Genomic DNA, 22,277 nt, shown 5'->3' with positions numbered 1-22,277 from the left:
ACCAACAAATTCGGTTGGTGTTTATATTTCAATATCAAGTATTCAATGCCTTAAAATTCTAAACATGACATCACCGATTTGCTTCCATACATCAAGGTTTTAATCTTAGTTTCTCTGGATTATGAAAGGTTTTGAAGATACTTGAATGTACTACTGTAATACAGCCAGCAGCAACATTGTCTAGTCAAGAACTATTTGGGGCCTACTCGCATATGGAACACCTCAGACATCTAGCTTGCTTTACTGGCCTTACAGTGTAGCCAATGGATGGTCTCCAGAGATGGTGCAGTAGGTTCCACTACCAGCTCTCTTTCCATGCTTACTCAACACATCAGGTGTAACACTGCTTAGCAGAGCTTAGAGGGGAGTCAAAGATAAAACGGATTAATTTCCAGTTCAGTTGGTTATAACTTAAGTGGTTCATGGGTGAGTTCACTTTTTTCGTCTGTTCCAATCACAGCAGACAGCCATCTAGAAGGAATTAGACTGCACCGCTTATTTTTATCCAGCTTGAAAATGAAAGAATTTATTAGTTTAGTCCTAAAGTCGCAGAGCCACTTTAACAACAAAGGGAGGGGCGAAGTCTGGGTCTTTATTTTCTCTGAAAGAACAAAGTACTGAAACAAAGTGTGCAGTGCAAAGAATGACATCACTCTTGGACAGCTACTACCGAGCTGGGTTCAAGGCCGGATTTTTTGGGGCCTTTTCTGTTGGCAGTATGTGGTGTGTGTTTGCATAGCGCAGACAGCATTTATAAATATGGGCAGACAAAATAAAGTTTCAATATTTATTTTTTAGCAAAAACAATGGTCAATTGTCCAGTCTACAAGCTGACAACCATAGTTTAAATGTTCTTACAATATAAGAGAGCTGAAAGAGACCTAATAGACTATTATACAGTAGCTCCAGCACTCAGGAAATGCCATCCAATTAAAATCTGGTCCTCTTACGTGGCATAAAAAAAGAAGAAAAAATAAACATTTAACGACCAAGTCACAGACGGGACAATTGAAAAATACGGTATCCGTCTTTCCATAGGAGCTCAAACGTGTGTGAAAATCTTTAAAAGACTATTACAGTTGGATGCGTTATGGATGGAGAAAGAAACTCAACACATTTCGGTAGGTTTAGGCCTGTCCCATTGTTCAGTTGTGTGAAAGTCTTAACCCACATCATGGTTTTGCTATTCGATAAATGGCAATTCCACATTGAGTCCTGCAGAAAATGCCTATATGTCCCATGATAAATTGCTCTAAGGTTGTTTTCTCCAACACCCAAATGTGTCCAGATGTTCAGAACTTAAGGCTGAACCCTGGGCCCACTGCAGAAGCTCCCTGGTTACTGGATGTAAGGTGGAACCCTGTGTCCTTCAGGTCGTCATCACCCTGCAGAGAAGAATCACGGACACAAACAAACAAACACATGCTGTGATTTAAAAGCTTTAAAACTCGAGGCTCTAGATTTTTAAGAAGCAAAGCAACCTGAATGAAGTCCCTAGGAGTAATTGGCAGGGAATAACTCAAGAAGAGTAGGGTTGTAAAAAGTCAGTTCTGCTCACCAGCTGACTGTAGCCCAGGCCTCCCTCCGGGGGTCGGGGGCTGGTGCCTCTCTTCACCCTCTGCTGCTCGCTCTTGGCTGGCCAGGTGGGGAACATGGACGGTTCAATGGGAAGCGGCGTCTCACGAAAGTATTCATGCTTCAGTCCCTCGTCCGACAAGATTCTCTTGCTAGGGCAGTAAGTGAGGAACCTGCACGAAAGGTCAGGGAGGGGGAAAAAAAGGTCACTCAAAAAATCCCGACCCAAATATCTAAGAAGAAATGGATCACAAACTCACAGAAGTACACGGTTCTTATTTAAAAAGTGATAAACTAGTGATGGAACCAGATTAGGAGACTGTTGCAGGGCATCAAAGAGCAACAACAAGGACAGACCACTGTGTGTCAATGACTTTACTAGAGGGGGGGGGGGGGGGGGGTCAGATGGCTGAGCGGTTAGGGAGTCGGGCTATTAATCAGAAGGTTGTTGGTTCGATTCCCGGCCGTGCCAAATAACGATGTAGGCACTTCACCCTACTTGCCTTGGGGGAATGTCCCTGTACTTACTGTAAGTCGCTCTGGACTGCTAAATGACAATGTAAATGTAGAGGGGTTCTCTACTGGCCAGTATCTGGTTCACTAGCTGGTTCCTAAATCACATACAGTGCCACAGCTATCTACCAGGTCAGTACAGCATGCCCTTGACCTTAACTCCAAAGTGTGATATTTCAAACAGGCCTGTGATGTCTTCCACTTCACTGGTAAATTTACAGACACGGAGCACAGGGAGGTCAAGACCTTCTAGCTAGTTTCCCTGGTTGAATTGTGGTCGTCTGTCCTCCCTTAAATGAACATTAGTTCATAGTCTGCTTTATACTTGGCCAGAGCAGCCGGTTAGAGGGTCTTACTTGTTCATAAGGTCAAAGCCTTGGTCTGATAGGAGTGCTCCGAAGCGCTTGCGCAGGTTGTTGTACGGGTACTCTGTAAAAGTCATCTTCTTCACTGCAGGGAGTTCGTTGTAGCCTGGCCAGATCTTCTCACTGGGAGACCCCAAATCCTGGCATCAACACAACAAAGAACCCATGGAGTTAGGGGAGGAAGTGGTGGGGATTTTCTGACTTTGTGGTTCTCTAGTAGTTCGTGAAACCAGTCTTACAATAGTTTTTCCCGTCTCCTTTGTTTGGCGAAGCACCGTTAATAGCTCAAATGATTTCGATTTGTGATGAATGTGATGTAGTGTAGGTTGAATGTACCATATACTGATCCTATGATATAGCACAGACCTACAGCACTGTAACACGTGTAATAGTTGTGTACTGGAATACATATTTTTTGCATTGCTTGTATAGCTTTCAGTTCACAGAAATCCCATGAACAGTCATATGAAAGCTGTCCCTAGAATAGTTCATCTCACAAATTTATGTAGAAATAAAATAACCAATCTTGCACAAGCCGCCAAAAGCAGCAGATGTAACATTTTAACTGAGTTTAGTTGACAGATACATGATGTCACTGCATCTGGAGGGCATGAGGGCATTTTTTTACCTTAAATATCTTGTTAATTTGGTCAATTTCAGATTTTCCAGGGAAAAGAGGTTTCTGGGTAAGGAGCTCGCCAAATATGCAGCCCACAGACCACATGTCCACAGCCGTGGAGTACTCCTGTGGAGGGAAGAACAAACACACACAGACTCAGCCCACAAGACAGAGAATACAGCCAAGCATGGATTGAGCTGTTTAGTCTGGACGCAGGCATGCTTGGACTCCATATAGAGCTACGGTGTAGTCTAGTTGAGTAGAGATATGTTTTCATATAGAGACGTGTAATCGCAAGTGTGCAGGTGCAGTTTAGGTTAGGTCGTCGAGACGTTAGGATAACAAGGAATTGACAGAGCCTGGGTGCAGGTGTTTTGACTCAAATGTAATGTTGTTGTGCCTGCACATGCAGGTGTTGTGACAATTTAAGGCTGTTTTGGCTGGACCTGCGGGTGTTATGGCTGGACTTGCAGGTGTTATGAGTGGACCTGTGGAGCTCTAGGCCTCACCTTAGCTCCCAGCAGCAGCTCTGGTGAGCGGTACCACAGGGTCACAACCACAGGGGTGTACGGCTTCAGGGGAGAGCCATACTCTCGGGCCAAACCAAAGTCCCCAATCTATCAAGAGATAAAAACACTCATTTTATTCTACAAACATACATGTGACGATATAGTGATAATTCCCTTTAACAAATAGCATTCAGGCTGCTCAAGGTTGTATAGTTTCTTTTTTTTGGATCCACAAACAAACCATTCTGATAACCCGTCAATGTGGAGTACCTTGAGAATGCCCTTGTGGCTGAGCAGCAGGTTAGACGTCTTCAGGTCACGGTGGAGAATCCAGTTGTCATGGAGATGGCGGACACCTCTCAACAGCTGAATCATCAGGGTTTTCACTTCCCCTATGAAAGACGAGGAGAAAGACGAGAGAGGGACCTGAACTACTACCTTACAAAGCTACTTGAGAACAGAGACAGGCACAAGTGTTCCTTAACTCCAAACCACACCGATACCACAGAAACATGACCAAGCGTGCAAGGCAAACAAAGAGAAACCACAAACACATACTTTTGTAAATTAGAAACAGAGCATGAGGGATGTTTCAATTTGATTCTATATTTTGACCACAACCGCTGTGGTCAAACCCATCTCCTGGCTAACCTGGAAGGAACGGCTGTTTCATGGTCTCCATCAGACTCTTCAGGTCGTGTTCCACATAATTCATCACTATGTAGATCTTATCCATGTTGCTTCCTACAACAATTTCCTGTAATGATACAAACAAAATAAGTTTGACAGCTAGCAGCGCTCTCCCACGGCCTAGTGTTTGAACAGGTCGTTGTGACTCACCCTGACAGTGACAATGTTTGGATGTTGTGCTTTCAGGATGGTGTTGATCTCTCTCAGCGATGTGATAGGGAATCCCTCCTTCTCCTTCTCCATCTTCAGTCTTTTCAAGGCCACAATCTCATCTGAAACAGTATGATGAGATAAGGGTTGTCGACAAAAGTGTTACCTCAGTCTTTATCAATAGAAGCGGGATAGATATCAGTTGAAGATAAAAACAGTGTTTGGAATGAAACACTTGACATGTACCGATGCGTGCCGACAAACCTGTCTTTTTATCCTTGGCTCTGTACACCACCCCGTAGGTCCCTTCCTCTATCCGGTTGAGACACTGGAATTCCTCAACACTTCGACAGCCCTGTAATCAACAATGTTTAAGTGTCATTCTACACTTCCAAAGGGGCCAGAATGTTGTCTGCCAAAGAAAGAAAGAAGAGATTGATAGGCATACCTGAAGGGCAGGCAGATATTTGGGCAGCTCCTTCTTCAGTTCCACAGGAGAGATGGGTGGAGAGTCGGGAATGTAGTTCTCCTCAGGGGTGACTGAGCGGGAGTGAGTTTGAGACTGGGGTGTGACATCTCCCTCCCCCGTTTCATCCTCTTCATCCTCCTCCATTTCCTCACCGCTTTCCTCTGTGTCGTGGTCAAAACGTGACTCTGGCACTGCAGAGTGGTAAAGAGGCCGTGTTAATCATTTCGAATGGGATGCCATTTTCAAACCAATTAGGTCCTGTCCATCACCTGATGGAAAACAATGGGTTTTAAATGCCTACAGGGCTCGACAATAACGATGGCCCGAGACCAGTAAAAAGTGACGTCGGGACAGTTAAACTAGCAACTAACTGGCCCGATCGGGCCACTGCAAATTATTGATAAAAAAAAAAAAATTGCATTGTAAAAGTTAGCATCCTTCATATGTTTTGCTATCTGCTAAATGCATGAATAACTTTGCAGCTCATGGGGCGCACAGTTGGCAAATCAAGCGTTGAGTAGTGAGTGACGAGTGGTTGTCAAATTGTAATTCTCTAATCTCGATACATTTTTGAATGACTGGCGCGAGACAATAAAGTGAAGATGGTAGCAAAGTAGAGCTACGAGCTCAAACGGAAGTAACTTTATTTATGGAACGAAGATGCACTGTGTCGTCTGTCGTATGTTCCCGTCTTAAGCAGACAAACGTGGATATTTTTACAGAGGCACCGACAATTTTCGAAAACAATACCTGACCAGCCACCTTGCGTGACAGCTAAGCGGATGGTTGACAATCCATCTGCCAGGCCATTGACCATGCTGGTCAGGAATTTAAATGCCCATCGTGTTATGGCACGACTTATAACAATGGCATATCACGTAATTAAGACGGGCCAGCCGTTCGCCTCGTTCCCCCAGGCTATTGAACTGCAGCAGAAGAATGGTGTCTACTTGGGTACTTAATATCATACTGACTAAATGCTATGGGGAAGCTTTTATATATTAGCATTGAGGGACCAGAGGTTTCAGTTTCAGCTAGACAGAGTTGTGCAGAGATGGCCGTCAGCAGGGAAGAGAGCACGTCATGTTTGAGGTTAAAAATCAATTGTTTTGCTGACAATTACCTTTTTATTTTTTATCACTAGAAATGTGATTTAATTTTTGTTCTTTTTGTATCCAGGATGTGTTTAATAAATGGTTAAACATGTTATCAGAATAACACAACTTATAAGTCTTTGGTTTTGTTGTAACAATGCTAAATTAAAACTTTTGGATGGGGGGCCAGTAAAAATTGTCTTGGGGCCAGTAAGTTTCAAACCCACCGGCCCGGTGGGGCCAGTGCCAAAAAAATGATAATGTTGAGCCCTGGCCTACCTGGAGGAATGTGGATGCCGTTTTCCCTGTCCTCTTCGAACTCCCCTTCAGACTGCTCCTCTTCACTCACGTCCTCTGAAACAGAAATGCAGTGTGAGCCAAGCTGTTAAGGGCAAGAAAAATGGACAGGTCAAGCAGCTATTCAAGTTAAGGACTTGTACCGTAGTTCTCCATACCTGCAGTCTGGTCAGATCCTGCAGAACCAGACCCAGATTCCTCCTCTCCCTCACTCTGGCTGCTGGACTCGTTTTCATCATCCTCTTCCTCATCAGAGCCTGATCCTGAGCCTAGGTAAGACCATGACCGCCATCAGTAACAACTCAAAAACACCCCCGATAGTTGTACAGTGTTAACAAACTAAACTGAAACACAGTTAGTGGAATCAGTAATCAATCAATCTTCCAAGCGACCACTATAGATATTTTACTCTTTTTAAATGTGTAATAACACCGTACAATACCAAGTTAACTGTGTATTCTCTGGTATAAACAAACGTTTTCTTTTTTTGGCCCTTCATTGGATGGAGACAGTTAGAGGTAGACAGGTGGTTATGGTTCAATGAAGATGGCTTCATCCTTACCCACGGAGGACTCAGCCGTGCTGGTCTTCCTCTCGCTGTCACTGATGTCCTGCAGGTCTGACAGCAGGTCATTCAAGTTCTCAGGCTTGTCCTCCTTTACAACTGCAGAGGAACAACCAAAAGGGACCATTATAATCTATGAACATCTGGATTAGGAACGTCATCAAGACCAAATCTTAGACTGCCCTTTTTTTTTTTTCTTCCCCCACACAAGAACGAACATCTGTAGAAATATCCCTTGTGCTCAAACAGACCCCATGGGTCGATGTCATAATGAGATGGAGACCTACCGCCACTCCTGCGAGGCTCGCTGTGCTCCGGCCGGTCCCGGGGAGCCCGGCTGGGACTACGGCTGCGGTGGCTCTGTTTGGGCTTGTCGCCATACTCATCAGGTATCCCACGGTGGGATGGCACTGTTGGAGAGGTGACAAACACAATTAAACCTTTTGCCCCCCCCCGGCTCGACATGACAGTAACACCTGGGAATGCTTGGCTTTACTGATTTCCTTTGGGATCAATCAGAAACATGAGAGACAAGGCCTCACCTTCTCTGCGTGCCTCACGCTCCTTGCGGCGCTCCTCAGCCCGCCTCTCCCTCTCCTTCTGCTCACGTTGCTCCTTCTGCTGCTGTTCGCGGAGCTTCCTGTCACGCTCTCGCTGACGCTCTACCTGCTCCAGCCTGTCCCTGTAGTCCGGGGAAGACGGGGGAATCCTGTCAGGGGCTCTCCAAAACCCCAAAAGTCACCCACCCCAAACCGTTAATGTCAGCAGGGGGAGGGAAAGAGTCAAAACAGACAAAGCAGGATAAAGGCAGTGGAAGGGGAGACCAAAGGCTAACAGGTAGCTTATTAAATCAAGCTAATTGTTAGCCAGGGCTGGCCACCCTCACTTTCTCTTTCACTGCAGGTTAAACAAGACAGTCATAAAGAGTGGTGATGTTACCATTAAGATCAATTACCAAAAAGTCATTACCTAAACTATAATGCAATGCATGCATAAGCGTACAGGCGCTCTTCCAGGACAAGATTATTTTAAAAGATCAGTGGTCACTTAAATTATTCAAGGCTTCTATCTTAATAGAGCTCCATACTTTACTAAACAGCCACACTCTTGGGGGGCACCTTCTTAGTACATGTTACATCATTGTTATATAGGTAAAGGTATGTGACTAAGAATAGTTTTGTGTTGCTAAGGAAGTTGTGTGTTCCATGAGTCAGTGGTCACCTCTCTCTGCGTGAGTGAGCTCTGGCCTGCTCTCTTCGTTTCTGCCTCTCCCAGTCTCTCCGGGCTTTCTCCTGCTCCTCCCACTGGCGTTTCCTACGCTCACTCTCCCGCTCCTTCTCTTTGTCTTTGGGACGCACGTGTTTCCCTGCTGTAGACGCAGGCAAAAACGGTGTTACAGCGGTACAGTGACAACACACTCAACTCCAACACAAGTCTGCGTCTCACAAAACACATACTTTTGTGTGCACGAACAGACCTCTGCTTAAGATCTACTACTGACTGAACGACACTGAACCATCCTTGGTTCTAACATACCTCCTTCTGCCGAGTGGCTACGATGGCGTCTTTTATCCTTTCTCTTCTCTTCCTTTCTATGGTGAGATTTATCTTTCCTGGCTATTTGCTGCGGAGGTTTGATAGCAAGTGATTCATCCTCTTCTCCCCTGGAATTTGTGAAAATGAGACTGTATAGAACCCAGGGGAATATAGAGCACACATCAGAGCCCTGTACAATAACAGCAGTGAATTGGAGAAAAGGCTGCAATCCAAGAGAAACAAATGTTCACAGAAAATGACATTGATTTCAAACCAAATTTCTCCACAACCCAGTACCTGTCTTCAGTAGTGTCTTCCCGTACGTACGGGGAATTATGAATTGTTATTTCCATTCTGTGATCCCGTAGTTCTCCTTCCTCCGGAGTGTCACGTTTGGCTTCCCGATCATCCGTCTGTGGAACAGGGCACGGAGCGAACTGAATAAAACAAGAAAAGGGAGCAAATCAAGGTGTAGGGGTTAATGAAGTCTCTACAGATAACTGTTTATTTAGTTTAACTGTACACTCTATACGTATCCTTGACCTCTATTCACACATATACCCTAACTGACCTATGATTTCTTCATTTTCCAGGGGCAACTTCAACCCATTTCAAAGTGTGTGTTCCCTGACAAGTGTTTACATTTTTCTGGCACTTGGGCTCAGTCCTCTCCTCCAGCTCTTTTCTACGTTTCTTCTCTTGGAGAATCTCGTCAAGTGTTTTCACTTTCCAGGTGTCCTTTTCGTCCCCCATCAGCACCCACACGCCACCACCTGTAGCACAGACAAAGACCCACTTCTTCAGAACAACAAGAAGGACGCCACTCTGACTGTCCTAACAAACTATTTAAATGTAGGCCAACGTGAAGCATGACGATGGTTGTTGGTGTCTGACTAGAACCGATGCTACTATAGCACTTATTGTTCATTATGTACGTCATCTTGGAATTGCTTGGACTGCAACCCTGTGCAGTTCTGATGGTTGAACGTTTTTAAAATATACAAACATATCTTAATAGGAGGGGAGAGTGTTGGCGAATACAAATTCAGTAGGTGTACAAGTGTAGGTGGGACATGCCCACTAGGAAAAAAAGTATCTATTCACAAGGGATATTACGGGGAAGAGGGTCAAGTTTGAAACCTATAATGTTAAGTGTTACCTGAGGAGTGCCTCGTATCTTATCCATAGCAGTAACTTCACACTTTCACTGGTAGAAAAATAAACACAAAAGACCATTCCAAAAATGATGTAGGGGAAGCCTTTCGGTGTAAGCGTGGGAGAACAGATAATTGACGGTCCAGTTATAGATCCATTTCAGCTACCTGCCAGAAATACATTGGCCTAAACGTTGTATCTATGCATAACCTGCTGACTGTGTTAAGATGTGATTGACTGCATGGACATCCATAATTTTATCTCACGTTGGGTACATCGCAGTCATTACCTAATAAACTCGCAATAACAAAATCATCTAGATGATTTTTTAGGGAGCTACCCGTCCGTATTTCAGCTAGAAGATATCGCAGATTAACTAGTTTGTAAAATATCGCTTAAACCTGCAACCGTTAAATTGTGAAGTTTGCCTAGCTATATAACAATAGGTTGCAAAATGTTTTTTTTTTTGTTTACTAAAAAGCGGACCGCCTGGGTAGTTTAGTGCCAAGTCGTGGCTAGTGCGTTTCGCTGGCAAGGCAAGGCGCAAACATGATTACTAGCTAGCCCAGTTAGCCATCTTTAGCAACAACGACAGATGAACGTTTTGATGCTAATCCCCACTCTCAATAAAAATATGAGCATCAAATTAGAATTGGACATAATCCTTTCAATACATATAAAATACGAGAATCTGCTGAATCTTGATTTCTTCCCATGACAAGATTTTTTAAACAAACCTGAAATATGCTCCGCGCTATAATGGAACACCGGAAGATTCAACTATTCCCCCCCTTGACTTCTTAGGTCATACAATCATTTCCTGTGAAGTCTTCTTCGCTGAAAGCATAGAAAGACCCTCCCTTACCATAGACATTCTTTATTATGTCTATGTCCCTTACCCTTTCACAGAGGAAGTAGTTTTTAACAACAGACAGGCAGAGTGCTTCTCTATACTCTTTGGGACAGGCAAGTGTTCCAGTATAGTTCCAGTACGTCAACGCTTTACAAAAAATAGTCCAAGGACGAACCTTATTCTATGAGATAAGGGTGCTACTGCTATTTACAACTAGTCACAATTTAGATCTGAGAGCATGAGAAGGCACACATCTCATTCCAAATTGCTTTGAGACTGTGTGTAATCATTTTAACCACGCCATTGTAACCAATTACAGTACCTAAAGATAGATAGCCACCATTTCTGATCAACAAGATTATGATTGCGCCCCCACATGGGATAGTGCTGAACTGAAGTTTATACTTGACTACACTCAAGTCATTGTTATCCACTTAGAAAAATCTTTTTATTTTAAAATCAAATGTATTTTGTTCATAGTCTGTTAAACATCATCACACATCGATTCAATTCACAATTCTGCAAAATATAGAGTTCATGACTTCTACACGTACTGAAATTACAGTACATCCACCTAAATGCACACTTACCGTCCCTCCATGGACTTAATAGATGACTATTATTAATACAGTATTATTAATACAGTATGAAAAGGGGGTGCATAATCAGTATAAACCTAGTTCATACACAATGCAATCTGCCCAATGTATAAAGAATCTAGTTGTCACAAGCAATACTTGCGCAAAATGCTCTCAACATATAACTCAACATGAGGTTTAAGTGGATGGCTAAATGGTCAACTGGGAATATTGACTTTTTTCTTGTTTATCCCTTTCAATTTGGTTTGAGGTTCAACTACTGTTCCATTATCAGCAACCCCAGCTTAATATTCAGAGGCAAGATAGTTTCCCTGAAATCCAATTTAAGAATTATGAAACGTTTTTTTTGATTAACATAGTCTAACACATTCATAGTATTCTTATCAACACCAATCCATCAGTGGAAAGCACATTTTGGCAAGAACAAACAGAACAACCCCAAACTGTACAAGAACAGCTGTAAAAAGTACGAGTTACGTGCAAATAAAATAGAACAAAGATAGAAAAAAAAATCTAATTAGCAAGATTAAAAAAGATGACAGTCTTGTCCACATCACATACAGTAAAAAAAACTCATAATAGTAGTCATGTACAAACATGAGTTCAGTGATATTATAGCATCGAGTTTTTGAACCACATTTTTGGAAATATACATACATTCAAGTACAATTCAAACAAGGAAAGGGGCACATTTATATGACAATTTCCTCTCACAAAGAGGGGTCCGTTCTGTTTAATACCATCCAACTTTTTCATTTCAAGCCATAAACAAAATAACCCAGAACTCATTTCAGCCAGAGATGAATGATTGAAAAAAATTCAATAATTACAGTTATAATAAAAGAGATTGAGCATGACCTGAGCAACAGATAGCATTGGTTCAGTTTAGTGGTTTATTAGTTATTCATCACCTGTAATAGCAATTTCTTATTTCAAATATTTAACAATTAGGAACTGTGTTAATGTATTGACAAAGCCAAGCATCTTTGGAGATGCAACAAAAGAACCCGAATGGAAAGCAAACATATTTAACACACAAGACATGAACTTGGTTGAGAACATTATCACTATCAGTGATCAAAATACACGCAAAAATTTAAATACAGAAACAATGAGACATTTAAAGAAATTTTAAAAGACCAGTAGATAATTGGTTAATTCTCTGCTCTGAACTAAAGGTATATGGGACCATTGGTACCTCATAGGGGAACAGATTTTGGTCCATCAAATTCTCCCAAATAAATGGTCTGTGTTCTGATGGTTGCAAAATTGTGAAGAAAAAAAAACTCTCCTATAGGAAAGTAGGTAATTCATCTATGTCGCAAGCTGCTGTAAAACATCTGTGTCAAAGAGAAGCTAGCTAAGGCTAACAGTTAAAAGACAGCTCTCTGTACCATATCTTGAAGGCAGAGCACAACTTTTAAAAATATATGGTGCCACATATGTTGTGAATATTTCCTTTGAATGTATAGCTTTTTGGTGAATAGATGCAATAAACAAGTTGGGTGATGGATTTCTTTTCACATTCTCAGGAACAAATTTTTTGTTGTGTTGTGCCCATACCCAAACATCTTAAGACATACATGTATAAAGGCAAGTGAGTAAAAAAAACAGACTTGCACTGTTTCTATAAAACACAAAATCAAATGAGAAATCCTGAGTTGTAAGCCTCCATTAATATGAATAAACAAGTTCCACAGGTTTGTATGGTAGAACAAACCTTTATCAAACGTAGACCTATAAAAACGACCAAAGGCAAGTTCACATTGGAACCAAAGCATGAACATACGGAATGGTGGTCAATACCCGGAACCAGGAACTCAAAAGGATGTTTCTAGTCAGTGAAACCCAATTGCCGACTAGTTACATCTTCCTTACCTCTTGCAAATGTTACGTATGCAATTCATTTGTTTTGACAGCATCATCAAGGTTAATATTTTTCCAAGTTGAAAGAGATGCATAGACTTCCCTTCTCTCAATCTTGTTGGTCAGCTTTCCCCCTTTTCAGTCTGGAGCAGTCTAGGACTGGGAAGCTTTAATGTCATGGTCTTGCAGCAGAGGCTTCTGGGCGTGCTCAGAAGCTAGAGAATACAAGATTTCCCTCTGGATCTGCTTGGCCTTATTGTAAAGCAGTACTCCAAAGACCACCAAGACTGTGCCGAAGGCACTAAGCACAGTGATGTGGTTACTGAAAACGATGATACTTAGCCAGATGGAAATGGCGTGTTTGACTGTGCTTGCAACACTGTGAGGTAGAGACAGACAGTGACTTAGTTAATAGAGCAAAATGTAAATCATTACAGTAATGCTTGACATTTGACATTTAGCTGTTTCGTTTCTCAAAGTGAAGGCAGCCAACTCTGTCTCCTACCTGAAAGTGACGGGGGAGATGCGTCCCATTAGTGCATAGGCAGTAACACTTTGGAGATGGAAAAGGGCCCCATCAAACAGCAACAGCAGAATAACATCCTGACTGAAGTTGAAGCTCTTCCCACTCTTCCCAATCACTGGAATGTCCTGTGAGTACATAAGAAGAAGCACATGTCAGATCTGACACCCAGGTGACATTTTTTGGGAATGTTTTAAGTGTGTGTTGAAACTGATTATGTTAATTGTATTTTTGACAAGAACACTAAGCACAGAACCAATACTAGCATTTTTGGTACACACAAATAGGTGGGGATTTAGTGGGAAATTAAACCAATTCCACACAGCAGACAGTTAGCAAGGCAGCATACACAATATAAACTTGAAATAAAATTGAGGTTATTTGACATACCAGGAGAAAAACCCAAGCAGGTATGAGCATTATCACTGCAGCTGCGCTGGTGTAGAATTGCAGTTCTGGAGGACTAAACATGAGACAAACAAGTAGCATGTAGTACTATGCAACGAAAAATAATTTGCACTAAATATACACGCTCATCAGCAATTCCAAAATCTAGGTAAATAAAATAAGTAAACAAAACCACTTACCTGAATTTATATGTGTCCCCACTCAGTAGTTTTTTAGAGAATACATTCTGTAAACTGAAACAAATAACAAATAGGCTGGGGTGGCAAGTGGAGTCGTCGTCGTACTGATGTCACATAATGGAATTTGATATAAAATAAGTTATTTTTTGGGTGTTTGGGTGTGCGAGCACTTGACCATGTGCGACAGAGATAAAGGAAGGCATAGAAAGAGAAAGTGATTACATGGCAAATGTGTGTGACTGTTTTGGTGGAATGCATAGTATTGCATAGTATTAGGGTAACACACAGTACCAGTCCATGATGTTGGTGGAGAGGGCTGCAGAGAAGCCCAGCATGTTAAAGCTGATCTCTGTTGCTGTGCAGAGGGCGAGGCCAGCCATGACAGGGAAGAGAGATAGGTTCACCCACAGCCCTAAACAAGTCCACAAACAAAGTGAGTTATCTTTGAGTCAATCAAAACTGCCTGAGCAACAGCTCAACATGTGGTTGTATATTTTAGGTAGGTTCTCCACTACTACACATACTAAGCAGTTTGAATATGTAGGTCAGGGTCATGTCAGGATCTTCTATGAGTTGTACCTGTGTATTCCCCTAGGATGAGTCGTGACATAATCACAGTGAAGATGGGGGCAGAGCTCTTCACTGTTTCTGCAAAGGACACCGCCACATTTTTAAGACTCACCAGTCCCAACACCACAGTAGTAAACCTGTGAAACAGGAAAGATGGAAAGCATTTGACCTCGCCCTTTCCACGCCTTAACACAACAAAGGTACAAAAAAGCTGGTTACTTTCTGCGATTGTATGTAAAACTAGTATAATCAGTGAGCGGAGATTGTCCTTTTTTCCTACTGACATAACCCTTTTAACTGCCACAGTTACAAAAGTTGATGACCATGGCTTTTCTATCTGTGATTAATCATGATCATATTGCATTGAAACCACTTTTTTTACAGTAACACCACAACTGACTGAAAGCTCAGTCAGTTATGTCTATATTATTTTGTGCTTAGAGACCCACCTCATGAGCCCTACAAACAACATGATCATGAAGAAGTTTGGTGGGAACTCTGCCCTGGGCTTGTGCTTGTACAAGCAGCAAGGCACAAACATCTTGAAGCAGCCTATGACAGTTGTGGACAGCATTTGAACCGCACCTGCAAATATTCATACAATGAAAATATTTACTAGCAAAACATTTAGAACCTATGTTTTAATACAACACACTGCATGACAATGTGCATAAAATAAGCATTGAAATTCCAGCTTTCCTATTCATAAGAATGGGGGAGGGTGTCCCATGTGGCTTGCATACCTACCCTCATTTCAAATTAAAATATTTGTAAAGCAGACAGTCATGGTTTTATTTCTGAACAGGGAAGATCAGGTCTTCAATTACTTAAACGTTTCCCACATTACAATGTACTGGAGGGGAATATCCAAGAACCTTCAGCATTGAGTTTATCCTCTGCTTATTATAAGTAGTGACAATGGACAGAAGAATACCTCTTTTCCACCAAGAATCATGTTTTACTTTAATTACCATGTCAGTGTTTCCCCTAGGTTTACAGCTTTGGGGGTGGGGGGGGTGGGGGGGTTGCGGCGGCGGGCGTTGTGGGGGAGGGGGGGCGACCATGTAGAGACATAGTCGCCTGACCATGTAGAGACAGAAATTACATGCCGTCGTGTAAATAAGATAAATAACATAAGGCCATTTAGTTTGTTTAATCAAAGAGCAAGGTATAGACCTGTTTTATAGGAAAGGTAACCTTAAATGACTTAGAACTCAGAACCAGTTCTGAAGCCGGAAGTTTCCAGAGAGTGGCAGTTCTCCCCTTATTAAACATTCTCTGTCCTTACCTAACATGCTGGGTTCCCCTTCCAGTAGCGACAGGATGTACTTGTTGAGGAAAAGTGTGCAGAAGCTGAAGAAGTACCAGAGGCCCAGATAGGCCAGGGACCGTGAGTTCCAGACCCCAGAGTCTGCCTCGATCACTGTGGTCTCTGTGATAGTGATCTTCAGTACACGCTCCCCTGACATACTCTCACTGCGGGCCAACACCACATGCTCCTTACTATTTCTGAACGGGGTGAGGAAACGCCAAAAAGAATGCCTCGTGGGTCGTTCGTTGGCCATTTTAGTGCACCGTAACTCAGGACCACAGGTACCCAGCAGGTAAAAACCCAGAGGGGTCAGGGGGATGATTTCATGTCAGTCCACCACAGCTTGTGTGTCAGTCCAGTAGTGTGTTGAGCATGACCACTTGGGCACTCCCTCACCTGTAAAAACACACAAAATCAGGTTTTCCAAGTTGTCCCTACCACCAACCTCTCAGACGTCTACAGCAAAGCGATTACACGCCGAGCCCGTTCCATTGCACGACCCTTCAAACCATTCTTCACATTGCTTCCATCAGGTCGCAGATAGGCTACAGATCCCTGAACTGGAAACGGGCATTGTCTTATTCTCCCCTCTGCCCGAGCTTAATTTAACACAACACCCCGGTAACTAGCATCTGGTAAGGTGCTATTCATGTGCTCTATACAGACTGTGGCAACAAAGTTCATTGAAAAAGGACAATATAGTATCAATATATCTATCTCATATCTGTCTCTCCATTCATATACTAGGCTATACCCATAGGTCTGGCGATAGCAAGTAAGTTGCATCGACTATCTTGCATCGCTACAGTTTCGCATAATTTCCATTTGGATAACTATAGTTATGAGCTCAAGCTCTAGAAGTTCTATCATAGAAAGCTCTAGCGTTAGCACTAGCGTTAGCTACATAACACATTTTATAGCTAAATGTTAATCTAGTGTTCATGGTGCTGGATAATGACAATGACAGTTAAATTATCTTGCTAACTGATGTAATCAAATTATTTACCTTATATAGTCAGCGTTAGGTTGAATATCCACTAGTTTCCACCGAGTTATGGAGGTAAACTCAACCCGAACTAGATTTGAAATCATCTAACACAAATAAATGAAAACCGAACTGGTCGGTACTCGAATGTTTCACTTGTTTTAGTGAACATGGGTGTAACCTAACCCAGCTAGCTTTCTAGCTAGCATTGTTATGTGAATTGTAACGCAGCCCAGTAATAAGGAAACAAAATACAGTGGTTGCCCTCTCACGCACAAAGATATTAGCTAGTTTTTATTTGGGGAGAAGTGATCTTGAAACTTAGACTGTTGTGTTTTTAATGCTTTTTTGGCATAAATGCGAATGTTATTACCAAATATTCGTATCATAAAGTGTGTTGTTAATTGAATAAATGCTCTGTATACTCTACTTCCTGCTTCAATGCAGCGTTTATAAACATGTTGTGTTCAAGAGTCGTAACGTTTAGAGGTTGAAGCATGTTACAACGATGGGTTATGTATTACCATCGCGGTCAACCTTAGAGCCACATCATGTATCCATCTATCAATTAAAACGTCTTTAAGGGCAGTTAATGTAGATTCAAAACATTGCTAAAAATGCTGAAATTTACCGCAGCATAAACATTTTGAATGCACACCAAATTAGCATAAAATGACGTGACTGATACAAATGTGTTAGCGGAAATACTGCTTGATACAGTAAGGGTTTGAACTATTTGTGAAACTGACAACGTTGACATTTGCAGATTATTGTTGTCTTGTTAGAATGTAGCTTGACACTAATCATAAAGAGCATTGCTGTGTGGCAGAAATGGACGAGATAAGGTCAGTAACAAACATCTAACCTCAGCAGGCAATTAGCCTAGCTATTTATCGTTTATAAATTTAAAGGTATTTTGATAAGCCAAAAGCCAGAGGAAAGGTTAAACGCCCGATAAGAGCATGTATGTAGTATGTATGTAGCCTATGCCTTCTGACTGGCCACACTGCTTTGATTCAGTCTATAGCTGTCTGTAGCTATAGCTACTAAGAGTCGACGGCTAACAAAAAAATACAACAATGAGAACATGATGGTCAGTGTCAACTGACCTTATTCTTATGCAGTGTGAAAAGGCAGTGATCTACATGAAGTCAGCTCGGTATGGTGTTCGATAAATGTAGTTGTCATGTTATTACAGACCGAGGTTAACCTTTCAGTTTCTCTCAGTATAGGCTATTATGATTTGGCCAGACATCAACGAATTATAGTAAATCTTCTACGACATGAATCCCAGTAGTTGCACCTACTTAACTTTAACCCCCGTCATAAAATATATATAAAATCAACTTATATTTATAACACATTCCAGTCCACTGTTGGACAACCAGGTGCGAGAAGGAGCCGATCTCCCGTACCCAAATCTGAGGCCACGACGGAGGGAACTGATACCAACACCATGTGGACCAGTAAGTTATTATCAACAATTGGCTTTAAAGACAACTACATCCAAACCAACACCCCAACAAAACCAAAAAGGCAATTATGCAGATTTGTGGCTCACTCTTTTAAACCTGAAGATGAAGCCACACTAGTGTCAAATAACTGAAATGTAAATTTACATTTCAGTTATTTATAAATCATTTTCGTTAATTTATCACTATCTGTCGGCAACTGTCATGTTGGATTGCTTACATCCTGGCCATTTATGCTTTGTGCTTTGTCTTTCCCATAGATAAAGCCTTGGTCAGAGCTATCATGCTTGGTGAAGCTCTACTTCTGCTTCACAATTGTATCACTTCTGGCACTGTTTACGCTCACTCTTAGCAGTATCTACCAACAAAGCATGTCAACCTACAGCTATGAGGACGACTTCACTGTATCCATCATCCAGCTGGTTGGAATCTGTAAGTGATGTGACTTAGATGACTGGCGATGGCATCAGATTGCTAACTTATGACAAGCAACTGCACACAACCTCCTTTCTCTCATCTGAAAGCGGAAGTATCCTGAAGTAAGCATGTGGTAACCACTCTGTGCAATCCCAGAAAATATTGAAAAAAAAGTTGAAAGAAGCCTTGCACTTCTATTGCAACTCATGGGATTTACCAGAAATGCAATCCTATTCGGATCGTAGCATAGCAGTTATGCCCCTGTTTTAGACACAAGTGCTGCATCTACTGCACCTTGCTGAAGTCTTCACACTCTTTTCTGCATTCATTCATAATTAAAACCATATCACATTCATCTACAAATAATAACCCATACTGAAAGTAAAAAATAGCTATAAAAGAGGAATTGTTTGAGAGGGTGTGAATACTTTGCAAGGCATTGTATTTACTTAGTTTTATGTAAATGCATGCATCCCCCCATTCTACATTACACTAAGTATACTGTATTTACATGGATACTGTTTTGCATACTCCTAGCAATATACAATGTAATGTTTCCCCTGTTTTTCTTTGCTTCATAAGTGACAGTGTAGTGTCTTCTCCTAGTGTTCTGTACTCAACTAAACTGAGATATTTGTTTTGTTTCACCAGTGTTCTGCATATACTACATCACCCGGGGTATACTACAGGAGAACAGACAGGAGCTGATAGTCTTTGTTCTCAGTGTGGTGGTTGTCATGGTGCGCTCTGTGGTCAACTTTACTGTACTTCCTGTGAAGGACAGACATGAGTTGCTGGTATGCTGCCCTCTGTTGGCTCTACGTTCTCCACTGTTCTGTTCTATTGGTATCTAGAGTCAACATATGTGCCAGACATGAAAATATGGCAATTTAATTCAATTGAAACATCCACAGCACAAATCAAATGGAAGTTGGAATTTTGATCAACCTTCCATATAGACATTCTTAATTTTGTGTTTTATGACCCAGGTTCGGTTTATATGCATCCAGTGTGTGGGTGTGTTCCATGTTTTCTGCACAGTCCTGCTCATCAATAGACCCAACATGATGGCTTTCAGAGTGGGTGGGGCATTGGAGAGTCTCCAAGAGCAGTACTTTCTGCTCAACTTATGCTTCTCCATGGTAACCTTTGATCTACAGGCACAGGTAGGACATTTGACTGATTGACGTGCATCTAATGAAACATATGGTTGGTTGGACTTACTGGTCTTGTTGGGATTGTTATGGTGCTGTACATGTTTACTCACTGTAGATTATGTCTTATCCTGGTATTTGTCAGCTATGCCTCTGTATCCTGATCATGACGTCAGGAACATCCATGTCCCTCACCAACAACATAATCCTTGGCTTTGGGGTTGCATGGGCTTGCCTAACAGCTATGGTTGGTGGTATTGCAGTAAGTGATTGCACCCTTTACAGTTAAACCAGTTTGTTTTCCATCTGTCAGCTGCCCCTTTGTTTTAACTGTAGATGCAGGTGCATGATTTATAAGTTATGAGCAATGCGCGAATGGTCGAAAGATAAAGTTAAACACGTTTTGCTACGCTGGTTTGTTGGAAGAACTGGTTGGTCTATTTACTCTGTTTTAGGTTTTAAAAGAAGCCAAGTCATTGGTTTGTGTCTTCTTACTATTGAATTTACCTGAGTTGGCCTACTTCATCTATCTTATGTACAAGGTGAGTTGGTGGAAAAACTGTGGCTTAAGTCTCAAAATAGTTCATCTGTGGTGCCAGCGTATTTAAAAGGTTCACTTTTATATGAACTCTGTTTTCAGATCAGTCTGAATTGGGGCCAGGATAAGACGTACACTTTAGAGGCAGCTGCTATCACAGGAGCCCTGATCTCAGTCCTGATCAAAGGAGTACTGTCATGGGCCGTCGTCCGATTGGTGCGCAGCTTTGGGCAGGGCCTGAGGGAGAGAAGTAAGTACTGCCTGTGTCCTTTTTCACTTGTATGTATTGTTTAATCACTGGTTGTTGAAGTGTGAGGGGAAAGACAAACCAAGCTCCTACCAGACAAAACATGAAACTCAAAACAGCTTTGTGGTCAATTAATTTTCATAGACTTCAAGTTCAGACCATTTGTGTTGACCAGGACAATGAAGGTTATTATTTATCAACTTCTCTCTGCAGTGTTCGTGTCGGACGGGAGGTAAGTAGTGAAGTGCATTAGTACTTGTGGAAGGATGCAACAAACTGAAGATGAACTACTGTTTTTACAAGACTTTTTTTGGACCATCTCCTAGTATGGAGATGAATGGATGTATTTTGAGATACACTTCTGATTCAATGTGTGTAAAGGAAATTATTTTAGCATATTGTGCCTCACTAATACCGTACTTAAAAGTTAATTGCAAAACTGAACTTCATAATGTTAAGAATGGAATCAAGTAATGTTTTCATAGTTAACACTATTCATTGTGATTCAGATATCCCTCTGCTACTGGATGTGAGATGCTTTCAGCCCAGTTAGGTTTTGCATCTTGAGAAGACTGTAGGCACAACTTTTCCATTCAAATGACAAGTTCATCAAGTTCGAGTTCATAATTATATTGTAACTAAATTGTAGGATTTAAGTTGAATTTACTGTAACAATGATTTATGTTTCTGATGATACTTTTAACCTATTAGTTAAAAACCAAAGATAATATATTTTGGTTGGTATAATTATACTATCCATTTGAAATTGATGGCATCAGAAATATTGGAATTATATTGCTAACTTTTATTTGCACATTGGAGATTTGTTTACTTACTGATATATGGGGATTTTTATTGGTTTATATCCATTTTATACATAATAACTATTTATTACCTATTTTCTACTAGCTTACAGATTTTAGACTTCACACTGCAGAAGATGTCTTGACATGATTTTAGCCCGTATCAAATTACCAGTTGTTCATTTAAAATATATTGATAATAGGGAATATTGCTTTGATTGACAACCTATTCTTTTTTATTTAAATTAAAGAAATGACTAACACAAGTGTCACTAACTATATTTCTGTAAAGTCTAAGCACCATTACATTTAAGGAACTTGGCAAACTACAGTTAATACATTTTTTGACTACATTCACAAACACAGCCTAAAATTGATTGCAATTCTAGGAAGGAATTGAATGTGTATTTACAAAAACAACAAAGTTAGTTATGTTCTTTGTTTATTATTAAAGTGCTCTGGAAAAATAGCAGAATTCATTTCAGAAACAATTTACAATATTACCATAAAAATTATAGGCCCTCAAAACTGAAATGACAAAGTTATTAAATGAAAATCTACCACACCCTGGGTTAATTTACAATCTGTTATTTCAGTGTCACAACAAACTCCTCCTTTATCTTTAGGCTGGTTTATAAGGCAAACTCCATGACTGCTAAAAGTCTGGAGGACAGGGTGAGATAGACTTCCTGTTTGAGAAGGGAAGTATATCACATATAAAGACAAATGCTTTGAAACAGTCATAAAATGACAAATTATGGTAGCTATGCCTTAAGTACAAAGAATGTTAGCTAACAGTAGCAAGCAGAAAGAC

General features: G+C 41.3%; 3 protein-coding genes across 14 annotated transcripts; 1 reads left to right on the top strand and 2 right to left on the bottom strand.

Moving 5' to 3' along the window:
• Nucleotides 1–773: 773 nt before the first annotated feature.
• cdk11b (cyclin dependent kinase 11B) lies at nt 774–10,332 on the bottom strand. 12 transcript variants are annotated; one of them, XM_067239982.1, is made up of 21 exons: nt 10,275–10,332; nt 9,542–9,589; nt 9,025–9,155; nt 8,680–8,819; nt 8,383–8,531; nt 8,068–8,215; nt 7,389–7,567; nt 7,134–7,256; nt 6,844–6,945; nt 6,425–6,550; nt 6,264–6,338; nt 4,870–5,081; nt 4,686–4,776; nt 4,422–4,543; nt 4,233–4,338; nt 3,852–3,973; nt 3,582–3,689; nt 3,082–3,198; nt 2,445–2,593; nt 1,559–1,748; nt 774–1,385 (listed from the first exon to the last, which is right to left on the bottom strand). In XM_067239982.1, the coding sequence occupies exons 3-21, from the start codon at nt 9,133–9,135 to the stop codon at nt 1,293–1,295; spliced, it is 2,463 nt and encodes an 820-aa protein (XP_067096083.1). In that variant the 5' UTR covers nt 9,136–9,155; nt 9,542–9,589; nt 10,275–10,332; the 3' UTR covers nt 774–1,292. The 12 variants fall into 12 exon arrangements, with proteins under 12 accessions (XP_067096083.1, XP_067096086.1, XP_067096089.1 ...); XM_067239985.1 differs by having other exon boundaries at nt 6,440–6,550; XM_067239988.1 differs by having other exon boundaries at nt 7,389–7,528.
• A 367-nt stretch (nt 10,333–10,699) lies between these two features.
• On the bottom strand, nt 10,700–16,973 carry si:ch73-236j9.2 (solute carrier family 35 member E2A). Its single transcript, XM_067240893.1, has 9 exons — nt 16,854–16,973; nt 15,824–16,243; nt 14,985–15,120; nt 14,545–14,672; nt 14,257–14,377; nt 13,966–14,019; nt 13,769–13,841; nt 13,361–13,506; nt 10,700–13,234 (listed from the first exon to the last, which is right to left on the bottom strand). The coding sequence occupies exons 2-9, from the start codon at nt 16,098–16,100 to the stop codon at nt 13,009–13,011; spliced, it is 1,161 nt and encodes a 386-aa protein (XP_067096994.1). The 5' UTR covers nt 16,101–16,243; nt 16,854–16,973; the 3' UTR covers nt 10,700–13,008.
• A 578-nt stretch (nt 16,974–17,551) lies between these two features.
• LOC136945600 (uncharacterized) lies at nt 17,552–21,767 on the top strand. The gene is made up of 9 exons (XM_067239517.1): nt 17,552–17,677; nt 18,202–18,298; nt 18,565–18,736; nt 19,373–19,518; nt 19,711–19,887; nt 20,021–20,137; nt 20,331–20,417; nt 20,516–20,663; nt 20,874–21,767. The coding sequence occupies exons 1-9, from the start codon at nt 17,664–17,666 to the stop codon at nt 20,894–20,896; spliced, it is 981 nt and encodes a 326-aa protein (XP_067095618.1). The 5' UTR covers nt 17,552–17,663; the 3' UTR covers nt 20,897–21,767.
• The last annotated feature ends 510 nt before the right edge of the window (nt 21,768–22,277 follow it).

This window comes from Osmerus mordax, chromosome 7, assembly GCF_038355195.1.
Source record: "Osmerus mordax isolate fOsmMor3 chromosome 7, fOsmMor3.pri, whole genome shotgun sequence".
Classification (NCBI taxonomy): Eukaryota; Metazoa; Chordata; class Actinopteri; order Osmeriformes; family Osmeridae; genus Osmerus; species Osmerus mordax.
Note: the sequence above shows the minus strand (reverse complement) of the source record. Positions and strands in the feature narration are given on the sequence as shown.

What these genes read in the sequence shown, in the direction of transcription:
- cdk11b (XM_067239982.1), bottom strand. Translation starts at nt 9,135, where the DNA reads ATGGGGGACGAAAAGGACACCTGGAAAGTGAAAACACTTGACGAGATT. An exon ending in GCGTGAGGCACGCAGAGAAG is followed by an intron (nt 7,257 to 7,388) that starts GTGAGGCCTTGT and finishes CCTCTCCAACAG; the next exon opens with TGCCATCCCACCGTGGGATA. An exon ending in CGGCATCCACATTCCTCCAG is followed by an intron (nt 5,082 to 6,263) that starts GTAGGCCAGGGC and finishes ACCACTCTGCAG; the next exon opens with TGCCAGAGTCACGTTTTGAC.
- si:ch73-236j9.2 (XM_067240893.1), bottom strand. Translation starts at nt 16,100, where the DNA reads ATGGCCAACGAACGACCCACGAGGCATTCTTTTTGGCGTTTCCTCACC. An exon ending in CTGCTTGGGTTTTTCTCCTG is followed by an intron (nt 13,507 to 13,768) that starts GTATGTCAAATA and finishes ATGTACTCACAG; the next exon opens with GACATTCCAGTGATTGGGAA. An exon ending in ATCTCCCCCGTCACTTTCAG is followed by an intron (nt 13,235 to 13,360) that starts GTAGGAGACAGA and finishes TCTACCTCACAG; the next exon opens with TGTTGCAAGCACAGTCAAAC.
- LOC136945600 (XM_067239517.1), top strand. An exon ending in CTATGGTTGGTGGTATTGCA is followed by an intron (nt 20,138 to 20,330) that starts GTAAGTGATTGC and finishes ACTCTGTTTTAG; the next exon opens with GTTTTAAAAGAAGCCAAGTC. An exon ending in TCATCTATCTTATGTACAAG is followed by an intron (nt 20,418 to 20,515) that starts GTGAGTTGGTGG and finishes CTCTGTTTTCAG; the next exon opens with ATCAGTCTGAATTGGGGCCA.